The sequence below is a fragment of the Mauremys mutica genome, chromosome 10 (genome assembly GCF_020497125.1).
Source record: "Mauremys mutica isolate MM-2020 ecotype Southern chromosome 10, ASM2049712v1, whole genome shotgun sequence".
Classification (NCBI taxonomy): Eukaryota; Metazoa; Chordata; order Testudines; family Geoemydidae; genus Mauremys; species Mauremys mutica.
This window is the reverse complement of record NC_059081.1, coordinates 84170351-84188187: the sequence shown is the minus strand read 5'-3', so window position 1 is coordinate 84188187 and position 17837 is coordinate 84170351. Positions and strand designations below refer to the sequence as shown.

Here is a 17837-nt window from a genome sequence, read left to right as displayed (position 1 = left end):
GTGTTCTGTGATGTGGTTGAATGTGTGAGATCTGACTGAAGCTTTTCACACAATCCATACATTCATTGGATTGAATGTACTGTGAATTCTCTGATGTGTAGGAAGGGCTGAGCTCACAGTGAAGTTTTCCCCACATTCTGGACCGGGGTTGGCAACCTTTCAGAAGTGGGGTGCCGAGCCTTCATTTATTCACTCTAATTTATGGTTTCACATGCCAGTAATACATTTTAACGCTTTTAGAAGGTCTCTTTCTGTAAGTCTATAATATATAACTAAACTATTGTTGTATGTAAAGTAAATTAGGTTTTTAAAATGTTTAAGAAGCTTCATTTAAAATTAAATTAAAATGCAGAGTCCCCCGGACTGGGGGGCAGGACCTGGGTAGTGTGAGTGCCACTGAAAATCAGCTCACGTGCCGCCTTTGGCACTGGTGCCATAGGTTGCTTACCCCTGTTCTGGACATTAAAAGGGTTTCTTCCCTGTGTGGATTCTCCAGAGAGAAACAAAGGCTGACCTGTGACTGAAGGTTTTCCACAGTCACAGCAGTTAAAGGGCCTCTCTCCTGTGTGGATTCTCTGATGTAATAGGTGTGAGCTCTGGCTGAAGCTTTTCCCACAGATGGGGCAATTATAGGGTTTCTCCCCTGTGTGGATTCTCTAATGTGATATGAGGTGTGCGTTCTGATGGAAGCTTTTCCCACATTCATTGCATTTCTAGGGTTTCTCTCCTGTGTGGATTCTCTGATGTAAGAGAAGGGTATACTTCCGTGTGAAGCTTTTCCCACACTCACTGCATTCATAGCGTTTCTCTCCCATGTGGATTCTCTGATGTTGAATAAGGGCTGTTCTCTCATAGAAACTTTTCCCGCAGACAGGGCAGTTATAGGGTCTCTCTCCCGTGTGGGTTCTCTGATGTAAGAGAAGGGAATACTTCCGCGTGAAGCTTTTCCCACACTCACTGCATTTGTAGGGTTTCTCTCCCATGTGGAGTCTCTGATGTTCAATAAGGGCTGTTCTCTCATAGAAACTTTTCCCGCAGACAGGGCAGTTATAGGGTCTCTCTCCCGTGTGGGTTCTCTGATGTAAGAGAAGGGAATACTTCCGCGTGAAGCTTTTCCCACACTCACTGCATTTGTAGGGTTTCTCTCCCATGTGGAGTCTCTGATGTTCAATAAGAGCCGAGCTCTGATTGAATTTTTTCCCAAAGTCAGAGCAGTTATAGGGTTTCTCCCTTGTGTGGATTCTCTGATGTGATAGGAGGTATGTGTTCCGACAGAAGCTTTTCCCACACTCATTGCATTTGTAGGGTTTCTCTCCTGTGTGGATTCTCTGATGTTGAATAAGGGCTGTTCTCTCATAGAAATTTTTCCCACAGACAGGGCAGTTATAGGGTCTCTCTCCAGTGTGGGTTCTCTGATGTAAGAGAAGGGAATACTTCCGAGTGAAGCTTTTCCCACACTCACTGCATTTGTAGGGTTTCTCTCCCATGTAGAGTCCCTGATGTTCAAAAACAGGTGAGCGCTGACCAAAGCTTTTCCCACAGTCAGAGCTGTTATAGGGTTTCTCTCCTGTGTGGATTCTCTGATGTAATAGGAGGTGTGAGTTCTGCCTGAAGCTTTTCCCACAGTCAGGGCAGATATAGGGTCTCTCTCCTGTGTGGATTCTCTGATGTGATAGAAATTGTGAATTCTCACGGAAGCTTTTCCCACACTCCAGGCATTCATAGGGTCGCTCTGCTGTGTGGGTTCTCTGATGTCTAATAAGGTGTGCCTTGTTCCTAAAGCTTTTTTCGCACTCAAGACATTCATAGGGTCTCTCTCCTGTGTGGGTTCTCTGATGTGATAGAAGGGCGTTCTTCTGACGGAAGCGTTTCCTGCACTCGCTACATTCATAGGGTCTCTCTCCCGTGTGGATTCTGTGATGGAGAATAAGGATTGAGCTGTTCCTGAAGCTTTTCCCACACTCAGCGCACTTATAGGGCTTCTCTCCTGTGTGGATTCTCTGATGTGATCGGAGGTGTTTCCGACTGATGTTTTTCCCGCACTCACTGCATTTGTAGGGTTTCTCCCCTTTGTGGAGTCGCTGATGTTTATTAAGGGCTGAGCGCTGAGCAAAGCTTTTCCCACAGTCAGGGCAGTTATAGGGCTTCTCTCCTGTGTGGATTCTCTGATGCTTGAAAAGGGTTGACCAGTATCTGAAGCTTTCCCCACAGTCAGGGCAGTTAAAGGGTTTCTCTCCTGTGTGAGTTCTGTGATGTGATAGGAGGTTTGAGTTCCGACTGAAGCTTTTCCCGCACGCATTGCATTTGTAGGGTTTCTCCCCTCTGTGGAGTCTCTGATGTTGAATAAGGAGTGAGCGCTGACCAAAGCTTTTCCCGCAGTCAGGGCACTTATAGGGCTTCTCTCCTGTGTGCAGCGTACGATGCCCACTAAGGGTTGACCTATGTCTGTAGCTTTTCCCACAGTCTGGACACTTGTAAGGTCTTTCGCACGTGTGGACTCTCTGATGTCTAATAAGCTCTGATCTGTACCGGACGCTTTTCCCACAGTCATCGCACACATAGGGTCTCTCTCCAGCGTGGATTCTCTGTTGAACAGTTTCTTTGACTTTCTTCACTCCTCTTCTGCTGTGAGTGGATTTAACCAGTGTCTCCTCCAAGTGGTTTCCCTGCTGCCTCTCCGCACTGCTCTCACTCTCACGGGTTTCTCCCTGCTTGAGACTCTGGGAAACGTCCCCTTCACCTCTTCCCGATACCGTCCCCTGTGGTTCCACTCGCTCAAGATCTTCCTGCTGAGGATTCTCCTCCTCGTTCTCACTCACCGTCCCATCACCTGCTGGGACAGAGAGAGAATCCAGACAGGAGTCAGTCCCTGTGCCAGGGGACAGGGAACCTCAAAAGGGAACAGGAAAGAGGAGAAGAAACCCAAATAACTGCTGGGGATATTGAACTATTCAGAGCTGAATCCTACTCCACCCATATCCTGCTCCAGACGAGAGAGAAAGGGGCCCATCCTTCCTCCACACCCCCTGAGTACAGATGACAGCAGGAGCTGAAGGGTCAGACAGGCGTAATGAAAATGCATGAGTAACGTCTGCTAAAAGGATACAATAATTGGCTTCTGAGTCGTGTGATTCCTCACCTGTGTGGGCATCACTTGGGATCTCCCTTTCCTCACAGCCCTGGAGATCAGGGACCCACGGCTCCTCCCCTCCTTCCAGCCAGGAGATGAGGTCTGGTTTGGAAACTGGAAATCCTAGTAAGGTGCAAGGAAACAAATGTTGATCAGGTTCATTCCATGTCATTGTTACTGGCCGCACTTCCCTGGTCCGGCACCCTCAGGACCTGACCGGTGACGAACCAGGGAACTTGCCGGATCAGGGGAGGTCAACATCGGCCGGCCCCTCTGCAGCCGCCAGGTTCCTGGCCACCAGGCTTTGCTCCTGGCCCTGACCCAGGGCTCCGCCGCTGCCCCCCAGCTGTGGTCCCAGCCCGGGGCAGTGAGGGGCATGGACAGGGGTAAGGCTGGGACCACAGCTGGGGGCAGCGGCAGAGCCCTGGGTTGGGACCAAGAGCTGAACCTGGCAGCTGCAGAGGGGCTGGCGGCTGCCATGGGCGGCTGCAGAGGGGGTCGAGGGGGACCTGGGGCTGGCGGCCGGGACCCCGGGTGGCTGCAGAAGGGCCGGCAGCGCAGACCTGGGGCCACATCGGAGCTCCTGGGCGGGAACTGCCAGCATGCTCCACCTATGCCAGACAACGGATGTTGCTGGATCAGGGAGAGGGAAGGGACCTCAGGAGGTCATCTAGTCCAACCCCCTGCTTCCACCACCTCCCTAGGTAACCCATTCCAGTGTTTCACCACTTTGAGTGAAAAAGTGTTTCCTAATGTCCAACCTAAACCTCCCCCATGACAACTGGAGACCATTCCTCCTTGTTCTGTCATCTGCCATCACTGAGAACAGTCTAGATCCATCCTCTTTGGAACCCCCTTTCAGGTAGTTGAAAGTAGCTATCAAATCCCCCCTCATTCTTCTCTTCTGCAGACTAGACAATCCCAGTTCCCTCAGCCTCTCCTCGTAAGTCATGTGCTCCAGCCCCCTAATCATTTTTGTTGCCCTCCGCTGGACTCATTCTAATTTTTCCACATCCTTCTTGCAGTGTGGGGCTCAAAACTGGACACAGTACTCCAGATGAGGCCTCACCAATGTCGAATAGAGGGGAATGATCACATCCCTCGATCTGCTGGCAATGCCCCTACTTATACAGCCCAAAATGCCGTTAGCTTTCTCGGCAACAAGGGCACACTGTTGACTCATATCCAGCTTCTCATCCACTGTAATCCCCAGGTCCTTTTCTGCTGAACTGCTTCCTAGCCATTCGGTCCCTAGTCTGTAACAGTGAATGGGATTCTTCCGTCCTAAGTGCAGGACTCTGCACTTGTCCTTGTTGAACCTCATCAGGTTTCTTTTGGCCCAGTCCTCTAATTTATCTAGGTCCCTCTGTATCCTATCCCTAACCTCCAGCGTATCTACCACTCCTCCCAGTTTAGTGTCATCTGCAAACTTGCGGAAAGTGCAGTCCACACCATCCTCCAGATCAGTAATGAAGATATTGAACAAAACTGGCCCTAGGACCGACCCTTGGGGCACTCCACTTGAAACCGGCTGCCAACTAGACATAGAGCCATTGATAACTACCCGTTGAGCCCGACGATCTAGCCAGCTTTCTATCCACCTTATAGTTCAATCATCCAACCCATACTTCTTTAACTTGCTGGCAAGAATACTGCGGGAGACCGTATTCTCAAAAGCTTTGCTAAAGTCAAGGAATAACACATCCACTGCTTTTCCCTCATCCACAGACCCAGTTTTCTCCTCATAGAAGGCAATTAGGTTAGTCAGGCATGACTTGCCCTTGGTGAATCCATGCTGACTGTTCCTGATCACTTTCCTCTCCTCTAAGTGCTTCAGAATTGATTCCTTGAGGACCTGCTCCATGATTTTTCCAGGGACTGAGGTGAGGCTGACTGGCCTGTAGTTCCCCGGATCCTCCTCCTTCCCTTTTTTAAAGATGGGCACTACAGTAGCCTTTTCCCAGTCATCCGGGGCCTTCCCCTGATCACCATGAGTTTTCAGAGATAATGGCCAATGGCTCTGCAATCACATCCGCCAACTCCTTTAGCACCCTCGGATGCAGCGCATCCAGCCCCATGGACTCGTGCTCGTCCAGTTTTTCTAAATAGTCCCTGTGACGTTATGACTGTGATATAATATCTCATTGAAAGATGACAGGGCCAGAAAGAGTTAATTAACTCACAGACTGACCTGACCCATGGGTGAACCTTGAGGACGGGTTAGAAAGATATGTAAATGAACAGAGCTTTGAAATGCAAGTCTGCATTGTTAGAGGTAGAAGGGGAGATGTTTGCTCAGGTCTTGGGATGTCAGCAAACAAGTCTTGTCTATTGCTATCGTTTTAATTCAAAGATCAAAAAAGGGAATATTAACATTTATAATGATACTTAAGTGAAATAGTATTATTGTCTATGTATCTCTTTGAAGGTTGTGCTAACCTGTATCTGAACTGTTTAATGGATACATTACTCTGCTAATTGCCAGGATGTTTGGGAGAAGGAATTAAGCCTATTGTTTTCTCAGGCCAAAAGGCTGCTGGAAATGTATAAGAAGCCTGGGACACGATCCTTCTTCATCTCAGATCTGCTTTGGGTTTCAAGAGGGGGAAACCTTAAGCCATAAGGATTGAGATCACCAGTCATTGACTGGAGCCACCCTGAATATGGAACTTGGACTATAACCTCTGGACTATTTCTAAAAGGACTTTTGGCAACTACAAGCTCATCTCTACTGTGTATCTGAACCTCAAGAATTGAATTCAAGACTGTCTGTAGATTAATCTTTTAACCAACACTCTCTATCTTTTCTTTTTTAATAAATTTTAGCTTAGTTAATAAGAATTGGCTATAGCGTGTATTTTGGGTAAGATCTAAGTTATAATTGGACCTGGGTATGTGGCTGATCCTTTGGGATTGGAAGAACCTTTTCTTTTATATGATGAAGTAAGATTCTTAGGAATCATCATCATATCTGACAGGTGTGTCTGGACGGAGGCCTGAGGCTGGGCACTTTAAGGGAACTGCGTGGTTTGGACTTCTAAGTGACCAGTGAGGTGCTGTAGAAGCTGTTTTGTGCTGGTTGGTAAATCTAAATATTGGAATAACCACCAGCATTTGGGGTTTGTCTGCCCTGTTCTGTTTGCAGTTCACCCTGATTGAGTGACCTCAGCTGGCTCCCACGGGCAGCACCGTCACAGTCCCGAACCACTTCTTTCTCCACAGCGGGCTGGTCACCTCCTCCCCATGCCAGGCTGCCCAGTGCAGTAGTCTGGGAGGTGACCTTGTTCGTGAAGACAGAGGCAAAAAAATCAGTGAGTACATTAGCTTTTTCCATATCCTCTGTCACTAGGTTGCCTCCCTCATTCAGTGAGGGGCCCACACTTTCCTTGACTTTCTTCTTGTATCTAACATACCTGAAGAAACCCTTCTTGTTACTCTTAACATCTCATGCTAGCTGCAACTCCAAGTGGGATTTGGCCTTCCTGATTTCACTTCCTTCCTCTCCCCAACCCCACCCTATGGGGACTGGGCTATAAATCATACAAAGCCCTTGATGCACTGGTCTGGAGTAAGGGTTCCTCCACTCTGCCAAGGGAATGGCCCCAACGTACTCCCCTGGGGATCTGTGCTGTGTTGCTACCCGCTCTAGCTATGGAGGGTAGCAAGTACATCCCCATCGCTGCCACTCCCCCGCCCCCACGCACACGCCTGTCCCTCCACAGCGCCAGCCAGATGGGAGGGGATCTCTCTGGAGTGGGGACTGTCCCTCACTACGTGTCTGCGCAGCAACTGGCTCACTGAGGCTTTGGTCCTTTACTGCAGCCTCTCGCTGGTGCCTAATTCAAGCCGTGAGGAAATCAAGAGAGGAACCTTCACCCTGGGCTGGGAAAGATGATCACTAGACCCCACCGCAGTGCAGCGAGGAGAGCAAAGAACTTCCCTGTGTGGTGTGTGTGATGTGGCATTTCATGTGCTTTATGAAAACAATGTGACATAACTGAAATGTGTCTGACGCAGAGGGGATTCACCCACGAAAGCTCCTGCTCCAATACGACTATTAGTCTATAAGGTGCCATAGGACTCTCTGTCGCTTTTTAACTGAAATATAGTTTATGCAAGATGGTTCCTGCACGGTATCATTGGAAAGGTTATGATTTACTGAATATGATTATCCCAGTCGTACAAGGTTTTTGTATATTGCCATTCCTAATATCTGACGTGTGTCCATAAATGCAAATCCATATCATCTCGTTAAGGTGGAGCAGGGGCTCTCAGCCTCTTTCTCTCTGAGCCCCCCAACCATTTATAAAAACTCCTCGGCCCAGCTGTGCCACAACGACGAGCCGGCGTTCGGGGGCAGCAAGCAGGGCTATTGCCCAGGGCCCCACACCCTCAGCGGGCTCAGGCTTTGACTTCAGTCCCAGGTGGCAGGGCTCAGGGCCTCGGGATTCAGCTTTCTGTCCTGGGCCCCAGCAAGTCAACACTGGCCCTGTTCGGGGGACCCCTGAAACCTGTTCGCCCGCCCAGCTAGGCCACACTGTTACAAAGAGATCTCCAGCTCTGAAGTACATTTCTCAAGCGACGGAAAATCCACGTGGTCCCTGGGTAAGATGTTTCAGTGGTTAATTCACATCACTGCTCTGTATTTACACTTCATCTCTAGCCTGAACTGATCAAGCTTCGGCTTCCCACTATAGCCGCTTCTTTTCCTTTTATTTGCTAGACTGAAGACCCCTGTCCTATTTCCCCATGTTAAACTTTGTGTACAAGGCTCAAGTCATAAGAACGGCCGTACTGGGTCACACCAAAGGTCCATCTAGCCCAGTATCCTGTCTACCGACAGTGGCCAATGCCAGGTGCCCCAGAGGGAATCAGCAGAGCAGGGAATCACCAAGTGATCCATCCCCTGTCACTCATTCCCAGCTTCTGGCAAACAGAGGTTAGGGACACCATCCTTGTCCATCCAGGCTAATAGCCATTGGTGGACCTGTCCTCCATGAACTTATTTAGCTCTTTTTTTAACCCTTTTATAGTCTTGGCCTTCACAACATCCTCTGGCAAGGAGTTCCATAAGTTGACTGTGCGTTGTGTGAAGAAACACTGCCTTTTATTTGTTTTAAACCTGCTACCTATTAATTTCATTTGGTGACCCCTAGTTCTTGTGTTATGATAACTAGTAAACAACACTTCCTTATCTACTTTCTCTACACCAGTCATGATTTTATAGACCTCAATCATGTCTCCCCTTAGCCATCTCTTTTCCAAGCTGAAAAGCCCCAGTCTTATTAATCTCTCCTCGTATGGAAGCTGTTCCATACCCCTAATCATCTTTGTTGCCCTTTTCTGAATCTTTTCCAATTCCAATATATCTTTTTTGAGATGGGGCGACCACATCTGCACATAGTGTTCAAGATGTGGGTGTACCATGGATTTATATAGAGGCAAGATGATATTTTCTGTCCTATTATCTATCCCTTTCTTAATTATTCCCAACATTCTGTTTGTTTTTTTGACTGCTGCTGCACATTGAGTGAATGTTTTCAGAGAACTATCCACAGTAACGCCAAGATCTCTTTCTTGAGTGGTAACAGCTAATTTAGATCCCATCATTTTGTATGTATAGTTGGGATTATGTTTTCCAATGTGCACTGCTTTGCATTTATCAGCATTAAATTTCATCTGCCATTTTGTTGCCCAGTCACCCAGCTTTGAGAGATCCTTTTGTAGCTCTTCGCCGTCTGCCTGGGTCTTAACTATCTTTAGTAATTTTCTATCATCTGCAAATTTTGCCCCTTTTTCCAGATCCTTTCTGAATAAGACTGGTCAGAACTCAACCTTCTCTTGTTGAGAAAAATAGATTGAGCTCATTAAGTATCTCATTATAAAGTGCCCTCAGAATTTCTTTAAAAAGAGGAAAATGTCCAACTCCAAAGGTGTTACATCCGACACAGGGGAACTCTGCGGCAGACTTCATCTCCATAGAGAAAGGGGAACTGGAAACAGAATCACAGAAATGTAAAGCTGGCAGTGACCTCGGGAGGTCATCTAGTCCAGCTCCCCCACACTCCCTCCATGCTTAATGAGGATTAAGCAAACTTCACCATTAATGACAGGTCTTTCTCAACTCCTCTTTAAAACCTCCAGTGATTCCACAACCTCCCTACATCATCTTCTCCAGTGACAATATATCTGTAAGCATTAGAAAGTTTTTTCTCATATCTCACTGAAATTTCCACTGCTTCATACCTTTTTGTCCTGTCCTTTGGTGAACATGTGATACAATTCATCACTCTTCTCTTTTTAAAGGCCTGTTACATACTTGAGGTCTGTTATCATGTGCCCCTACAGCCTTCTCTCTTACAGACTAAACCCGCCCAATTTCTTCAACATTGTAAAAATTACTACAGTGTAAGGATTTTACCCACCACATACAGGAAAAGAAACAAAATGCTGTAATCGATCAAAGTTTCATTGAACACCTCTGTAGTGGCATTATTATGTGCAAATAGCCTAAATCACACTACACAGACATTTTGAAAAAGAGAGATGTTAAAGCATATGAAAGAGTTCACTCCTCCCTTGGTGATACTGCAGAATTCCATTCTTTATTTATTTTATTTGCAGTGCAATTTATGAACATCTTTCAGTTACAAAGGAGAATTTAATCCAAAGGTAATGCTCCAACATGGCAATGCAGCTCACTCCGCATTGCTCAGATTGCATTTGGTACGTGGAAATGGAACCAACTCTAAACCAAGAATATATCTATATCTATACACACACAAACATACACACACTTTAGAAAGATTAGTTTCACAAAGCTAGAAACAACTATGTGGCAAATCCGCTGGGAGAATGAACTTACAACGAACAAATGCAAATGCTTGTGTAGAACTGCAATAACATTTCAATAGATTTCCAAAAAAGCCACAATTCCGCAAAGAAGAAGGAAGGACATATTGTACAGTAAAGCCAATTAACTAAAAATCACCAGCTAAATGGGAAACAGAGGCATATATATACAGACACACACACACACACACACACACATATATATATAAATAAAATAAGCATATATTGTTTTTAAATATATAACAAATGATAAAAGGGGAAATTGAGAGCAACAGATATAAATTAGAAATTGGGAATTGTAGAAAATTGATAAGGGAAGCAAAGTGACACAAAGAAAACGCTCTAATCTGCAGAGTAAAAGAGCATAAGAAGGAACTTTTACAAGTATATTAGGAGGAATTGGAATTATAACAATGGTCTAGTATTGTTTTATTACTAGATGGAAAGGGTAGAATGATAATGCAGAAAAAAGGAGAAGGGTTCAATAAATATTAAATGAACCTGGTATCCTTTTTTTGATGAGATTATATGATTGATTGATAAATAGAGTATGTTAATGTAATACAGTTAGTGTTCATTTACTGTGCTCCCAACTGGAGTTAGACAGTTCAATATAGTTAAAATCTGGTCCTCAGACATTTGACTTGGTAGCTCATGCCATTTTGATTAACAAAACTAGAATGATACAAAATGAATGTGGCACATATGAAAAGGTCTAAAAATGTAATTGCAAACAAGGGTGGGAGGGTTCAGGTGAGTCCCCCATAAGGATCAGTTGTTGGCCCTACTCCACTTAACATTTTTATCAGTGACCTGGAAGAAAACAAAGTAATTAGTGATAACATTTACAAATGACTGTCCCATGGTGCGCACCTCAACCCAGCCCTAGAGATAACCAGGCTACGAGAGGCCAAATAGGTGACCTGGCATCACCTGAGAGAGGGAGGCCCAAGATTAATTGAGAGTGAAGCAAGCAATAAGCGGCAAGGAGGCAGATGATACCAGGAAAGCTGCATTCCCTGACCTAGACACAAGGAGGCGCCCTCGTGGGAACCCCATTCCAATGACACACAGATTGGGGGAGTGGTAAATAACGAAAAAGGCAGGTCGCTGACACAGAGCAATCTGCATCACTTCTTATGCTGGGGACAACGCTTTCGGTATTGCTCAATGTGAAGTTTTACCACGAGAACGAGGAATGTAGGCCATACGGGTAGGATGGGAACTCTATCCTGGGAAGCAGTGCATTGCTGTGAGCAAAGTGGCTACAGACATCCTTGGAGGCATATCTGGGGGAGGTCTAGAGAGGTGATATTACCTCTGGATGTGACAGTTGTGCTCACAATTAAAGAAGGATGCTGAAAAATTAGAGCCCTCAGAGAAGAGCCTCAAGAATCATAAAAGGATCGGAAAACAGGTCCTATAAAGGAGCTCAACCCATCCAGCCTATCAAAGAAAAGATTAAGGGGTGACGTGATAATCTAAAAGTCCCTATACAGGGAACAGAAATAAAACAATAGATGGCTTTTCAATCCAGCAGACACAAGGACAAGGGCCAATGGCTGGAAGTCGAAGCAAGAGATATTTGAATTTGAAATAAGTTGTAAAGTTTTCACAGTGAGGCTAACTGACCATTGGACACAACTTACCCAGGGCTCTGGTGGTTTCTCCATCACTGGAAATTTTTATATCAAGAACGGAGTTTTATTCCAAAAGAATCACCCTGTTTAAACAGGAATTAATTCAGGGAACTCCTATTAACCTGTGTAACAGAGGAGGTCAGACAAGATGAAGCAAAAGTAGATGGGAACCTGGGAGGCAGTGACCATGAGATAGTCGCGTTCAGGATGCTGATACGAGGAAGAAAGGAGAGCAGCAGAATACGGACCCTGGACTTCAGAAAAGCAGACTGACTCCCTCAGGGAGCTGATGGGCAGGATCCCCTGGGAGAATAACATGAGGGGGAAAGGAGTCCAGGAGAGCTGGCTGTATTTTAAAGAATCCTTATTGAGGTTGCAGGAAAAAAACATCCCAATGTGTAGAAAGAACAGTAAATACGGCTGGCGACCAGCTTGGCTTAACAGTGAAATCCTTGCTGATCTTAAACACAAAAAAGAAGCTTACAAGAAGTGGAAGATTGGACAAATGACCAGGGAGGAGTATGTTGGTGTCACTGGGCGTAGCTACCAGGTAACTCGGGGGGGGGGGGGGGGGGTGGAAGGCCATGAGTGTCGATGAAGCCCCCCTGCTCTGGGTCTAAGTGAGCCACAGTAACTCCATCTTGTGAACTTTAACCAACCTGCATGCTAACAGCCTAAAAGCAGAATCTGTGAGAGTCAGCTCTTTAGCAGACAGCTGCAGCTCCGCTTAAACTAGCAAAAGTGAGGAGGCGGGGGAGGAAAGGGGGAGAAGTCTTCATGTGCCTGAAGCTGACAAGGTCAACAGATAAACAGGCGGATGAGAATTTTTCTAACAAGCTATAATGTAATGTCTAATGTAGCTGCAGTTAACAAGGGAGGGGTAGAGGGGGAATGAAACAAAGGCTTTTACAGACAGCTTGACATATAAAAAGGGGAAACTGCTTGTTTTTGTTGCGCTGGATTTGAGATACTGTGTCTCCTAGTGCCTGTTTTGAGATCTCAAATAAACTTGGTTTTTGCTTCTCCACCCTGGTGTGTCAATCAGTGCTACGCACACCGGGCAACGAACCCCTGCTGCCACCTCGGGCCCTTTGGGCCGGCAACAAGTATAAAAACATTGCTCAGGCATGCAGGAGTGAAATCAGGAAGGCCAAATCACACTTGGAGTTGCAGCTAGCAAGAGATGTTAGGAGTAACAAGAAGGGTTTCTTCAGGTATGTTAGCAACAAGAAGAAAGTCAAGGAAAGTGTGGGCCCCTTACTGAATGAGGGAGGCAACCTAGTGACAGAGGATGTGGAAAAAGCTAATGTACTCACTGATTTTTTTGCATCTGTCTTCACAAACAAGGTCAGCTCCCAGACAGCTGCACTGGGCAGCACAGCATGGGGAGGAGGTGACCAGCCCTCTGTTGAGAAAGAAGTGGTTCGGAACTATTTAGAAAAGCTGGACGAGCACAAGTCCATGGGGCCGGATGCGCTGCATCCGAGGGTGCTAAAAGAGTTGGCGGATGTGATTGCAGAGCCATTGGCCATTATCTTTGAAAACTCATGGTGAACAGGGGAGGTCCCGGCTGACTGGAAAAAGGCTAATCATAGAATATCAGAGTTGGAAGGGACCTCAGGAGGTCACCTAGTCCAACACCCTGCTCAAAGCAGGGCCAATCCCCAGACAGATTTTTGCCGCAGATCCCTAAATGGCTCCCTCAAGGTTTGAACTCGCAACCCTGGGCTTGGCAGGCCAATGCTCAAACCACTGAGCGATCCCTCCCCCCATGTAGTGCCCATCTTTAAAAAAGGGAAGAAGGAGGATCCAGGGAACTACAGGCCAGTCAGCCTCACCTCAGTCCCTGGAAAAATCATGGAGCAGGTCCTCAAGGAATCAATTCTGAACCACTTAGAGGAGAGGAAAGTGATCAGGAACAGTCAGCACGGATTCACCAAGGGCAAGTCATGCCTGACTAACCTAATTGCCTTCTATGAGGAGAGAACTGTGTCTGTGGATGAGGGGAAAGCAGTGGATGTGTTATTCCTTGACTTTAGCAAAGCTTTTGATACGGTCTCCCACAGTATTCTTGCCAGCAAGTTATAGAAGTATGGGCTGGATGATTGAACTATAAGGTGGATAGAAAGCTGGCTAGATCATTGGGCTCAACATGTAGTGATCAATGGCTCCATGTCTAGTTGGCAGCTGGTATCAAGTGGGGTGCCCCAAGGGTCGGTCCTGGGGCCGGTTTTGTTCAATATCTTCATTAACGATCTGGAGGATGGCGTGGACTGCACCCTCAGCAAGTTTGTAAATAACACTAAACTGGGAGGAGTGGTAGATATGCTGGAGGGTAGGGATAGGATACAGAGGGACCTAGACAAATTAGAGGACTGGGCCAAAAGAAACCTGATGAGGTTCAACAAGGACAAGTGCAGAGTCCTGCACGTAGGAAGGAAGAATCCCTTGCACTGCTACAGACTAGGGACCGAATGGCTAGGAAGCAGTTCTGCAGAGAGGAACCTGGGGGTTACGGTGGACAAGATGCCGGATATGAGTCAACAGTGTGCCCTTGTTGCCAAAAAGGCTAATGGCATTTTGGGCTGTATAAGTAGGGGCATTGCCAGCAGATCGAGGGATGTGATCATTCCCCTCTATTCGATATTTGTGAGGCCTCATCTGGAGTACTGTGTCCAGTTTTGGGCCCCACATTACAAGAAGGATGTGGAAAAATTGGAAAAAGTCCAGCGCAGGGCAACAAAAATGATATGGGGGCTGGAGCACATGACTTATGAAGAGAGGCTGTGGGAACTGGGATTGTTTAGTCTGCAGAAGAGAAGAATGTGGGGGGATTTGATAGCTGCTTTCAACTACCTGAAAGGGGGTTCCAAAGAGGATGGATCTAGACTGTTCTCAGCAGTACCAGATGACAGAACAAGGAGTAATGGTCTCAAGTTGCAGTGGGGGAGGTTTAGGTTGGATATTAGGAAAAACTTTTTCACTAGGAAGGTGGTGAAGCCCTGGAATGGGTTCCCTAGGGAGGTGGTGGAATCTCTATCCTCAGAGGTTTTTAAGGTCAGGCTTAACAAAGCCCTGGCTGGGATGATTTAGTTGGGTTTGGTCCTGCTTTGAGCAGGGGCTTGGACTAGATGACCTCCTGTGGTCTCTTCCAACCCTGAGATTCTATGCTTCAATGATCACAATGATCCGATTAGGCCTTATAAACTATGAAACTATAAAGCAGGTTATCTAGTCCTCTAATCATTCTTGTAGCTCTTTTCTAAACCCGTGCTAATTTGTCAACATCCTTTCTGCAGTGTGAACACCAGGACTGGACGCAGTTCCCACTAATGGTCTAATTAATGCCATATGACGAACTAATGAAGTGCCCCTCATTAGTGCTACTTCATAGTCCTCTGTTTAGCTTCCCCAGGATCACATTAACTCTCTTAGCTACAGCATCACACCAGATGCTCATGTTCAGATGGCTTCCACCAGGGCCACTGATTCCGCAAAGCTCCCCATAGCAGGGCACAGAGACACTGTCTGACATGGTGATGAACCAGGCTCATGGTGCTGGGGACAGTGACAACCACACAGATAATTCCTCAGACACAGCAGCACAAAACCTCCCCTCAGTCTGTCCAGCTCATTTGCTCCTCTGCTCCCACAGCGCAGCTGGCTACACCCTGGACTGGGCACGGATGTCAAATGCCAGAACTGCCCTGTATATCCACTCGATATACAGCCCCAGAGACCGGGAGTAACCTCTCTGCTCACAGCGCGTCTCACACGCAGACACAAAGCCCTGTAAATCTGTTCAATTCCCATCATGCCTCACTGCTGGAAAGTCATGAACCTCAAACAATGGCAGCACTGACTGAATGCAAACTCCACACAGGCCACGGGACAAGGAGGAAAAGAATTAGCCAGGCATGACAATCAGTTCCCCACTGCTGCTGTCGACCGTCTGGCACTGCAGAGTCCCTCCCTACAGCCCCCCACAGTCCTGGGGTGTCTGCTAAAGCAGGGAGGGAGAACAGTGGAGCACCGACGATGGGGAACCCAGCAGAGTCAGGGAGTTTGGCACAAGGAATTCTTGTAACCCGCTGCCGCTGCTGCTGCAGGAGGGAAAGAGAGTATTAATTACAGCAGGAGCTGGAATCCCCAACCCGAATAAGGCCCCTTTGTGCTGTCAGTGGTACTTATCTGTCTGTCCCCTACCATTAGCACAGGGTCTGAGCACTAGGAGACACCAGAGATCTCTGGCACAGAGGGGGCTAGAGCCGGAGATCGCCGGCAGCCCACGCTTGCACCTGAGACTCCAAGGCAGAGCAAGATGGCTCCCTGCAGACTGGATTTAGGCGTTTCTTTCAGAGAGAGGGGCAGAGCTGAGCAAACGCCCCTCTGTTGGGCATCGCTAGCTGGCTAGGTCAGAGGAGGCGCCACCTGGGCTGCCGGGAGTTATGAATCCCATCCAGACGTGCAACCTCTCCTCACGACAGGGAGCACAGGCACATAATGCAGGCTCTGGGAGTCCTGGCGATGTTCAGTGTCACCACAGCTAAGTTCCTCTCTGAATCTAGCCCCAAGTTACTAGCATAAGGGCAGGCAAGATGTCGGGGCAGAGCAGGGCACTGAACTTGGGTCTCCAGAGTGTCAGGTCAGTGCCCCAACCACTGGGTCACCCTTCCTCTGACAGCAGGCCCCCAGTATTCACACAGTGAGAGACAGTCCCTGCCCCAAACGGCTTTCGCTGTCAATAGACGAGCCAGACAAAGGGCAGAGTCTTACCTCTATTTCACAGAGGGGAAACTGAGGCCCAGAGAGACCACAGCTGGGACTTTCAAAGCAGCATAAGGGGAGAGGTGGTCAAGTCACCTCCCTCCGGTCCCTTTGAAACCAGCCTAAGTGACTGACAAGGAGTCTGTGGCACAACCAAGGATCTACCCCATCTCCTGAGTCCCAGGCCAGCTCCTGGAACAGGAGAGCAGCCTTCCTCTCTTGTGTCTGTGCAGAGAACAGCCCCCACACTCCTCCCGCACCACTCTGGTCACGCACCGCGCTGCTTGTGCAGACCAAGCTCGCCGCACACACCGGGGGCTCCTGGCATCCCTCCATTCCTCCTCCACACGCTCCCCACGTGCCACCCTCCCATCCCCCTTTATTTCTGGGACTCACTGCAGCCCCCCGTTGCCCCCTTCCAGGGAGTGTGATGTGTGCCCCATCCCCTCCCTCTCCCATAGCAGGGTGCCTCATTCTCCTCCATGGCAAAGGCTCTACGTGCCCCCATTTCCCCCTCTCCCCATCCCCCCGCCCCCTATTCCTAGATGACATCTCTCCCCTCCAGTGATTCTGTGCGCCCCTCCCCCCCCCGACAGGGATTCTCTGTGCCCCCATTGCCCCTCCCCCTAACTCCCATTCCCCTCCACCTACCATTTGTCTTCCTGAATCTGTCCCCATCCCTCACCCCCATACACGTTTCCATTTCTCCTCACAATAATCGGCTTATGGACGCTGACGTCCAGAACATTCCCTGACCCAGGGACAGTGTCTTACACACAGGAGCTGCAAATTACAGGGCCTGATCCCCCTGAATTCTGGGGCACCAGTGCAGATCCCTGCACAGAATCTGACCCAGATGCTTCTCATACCCGAGGGGCCAGGAATCCTTACCCAGCCAGGTCACGGTCTCGTAATTCTCCTGCATGACGTCCCTGTAGAGGGCTCTCTGACCCGGGGCCAGCAGGGCCCATTCCTCCTTGGAGAAACACACAGCCACCTCCTCGAAGGTCACCGGCTCCGCGGCAGCCATGTCCCTTCCCCAGCACCTGGCAGGATGGGACGAGCTCCAGCCAAACGGGACGTGGTTCTGCAGCCTGACAGGGGAGAAGGGAAATTGGAGGTTTCCCAAGGGGCTTGTGTCCATTGAAATCCTCCAGTTAGCTCAGACTCCTCCCCCGCAGCCAGCGGTTCCAGACGCTGCTCTCCTGGGGAACCGGCTGAGTTAAGATGTAGGAAAAAGCATCTACATTTCGGCGCTTAAATCCGTAGCCAGTTCGCTCAGCACCTGGCCGGATTCTCACAAGCGCTGAGCCTGCCACTTGGGGTCCCGGGCTGAGCCCCGCTAGGGAGTCACTGGGAACACGTCTCGCCAAAGGCACCGGAGAAAGGAAAACGAGTTTTTAACCCGAAACATCCCGGCAGCTCCTTCCCCGGCCCCTCTCCAAAGC

At 48.2% G+C, this 17837-nt stretch overlaps 1 protein-coding gene across 1 annotated transcript; it reads right to left on the bottom strand.

The window, feature by feature from the left end:
- Positions 1-572: 572 nt before the first annotated feature.
- LOC123343345 (zinc finger protein 436-like) lies at positions 573-17650 on the bottom strand. Its single transcript, XM_044978415.1, has 3 exons — positions 17281-17650; positions 3140-3253; positions 573-2833 (listed from the first exon to the last, which is right to left on the bottom strand). The coding sequence occupies exons 1-3, from the start codon at positions 17531-17533 to the stop codon at positions 714-716; spliced, it is 2487 nt and encodes an 828-aa protein (XP_044834350.1). The 5' UTR covers positions 17534-17650; the 3' UTR covers positions 573-713.
- Between the last annotated feature and the right edge of the window lie 187 nt (positions 17651-17837).

Bases quoted from the DNA above. Each gene is read 5' to 3' on its own strand.
- LOC123343345 (XM_044978415.1), bottom strand. From the start codon at position 17,533: ATGGACACAAGCCCCTTGGGAAACCTCCAATTTCCCTTCTCCCCTGTC. The intron at 3,254-17,280 runs GTAAGGATTCCT...GCACCTTACTAG, and splicing joins CGAGACCGTGACCTGGCTGG to GATTTCCAGTTTCCAAACCA. The intron at 2,834-3,139 runs GTGAGGAATCAC...TCTCTGTCCCAG, and splicing joins CCCAAGTGATGCCCACACAG to CAGGTGATGGGACGGTGAGT.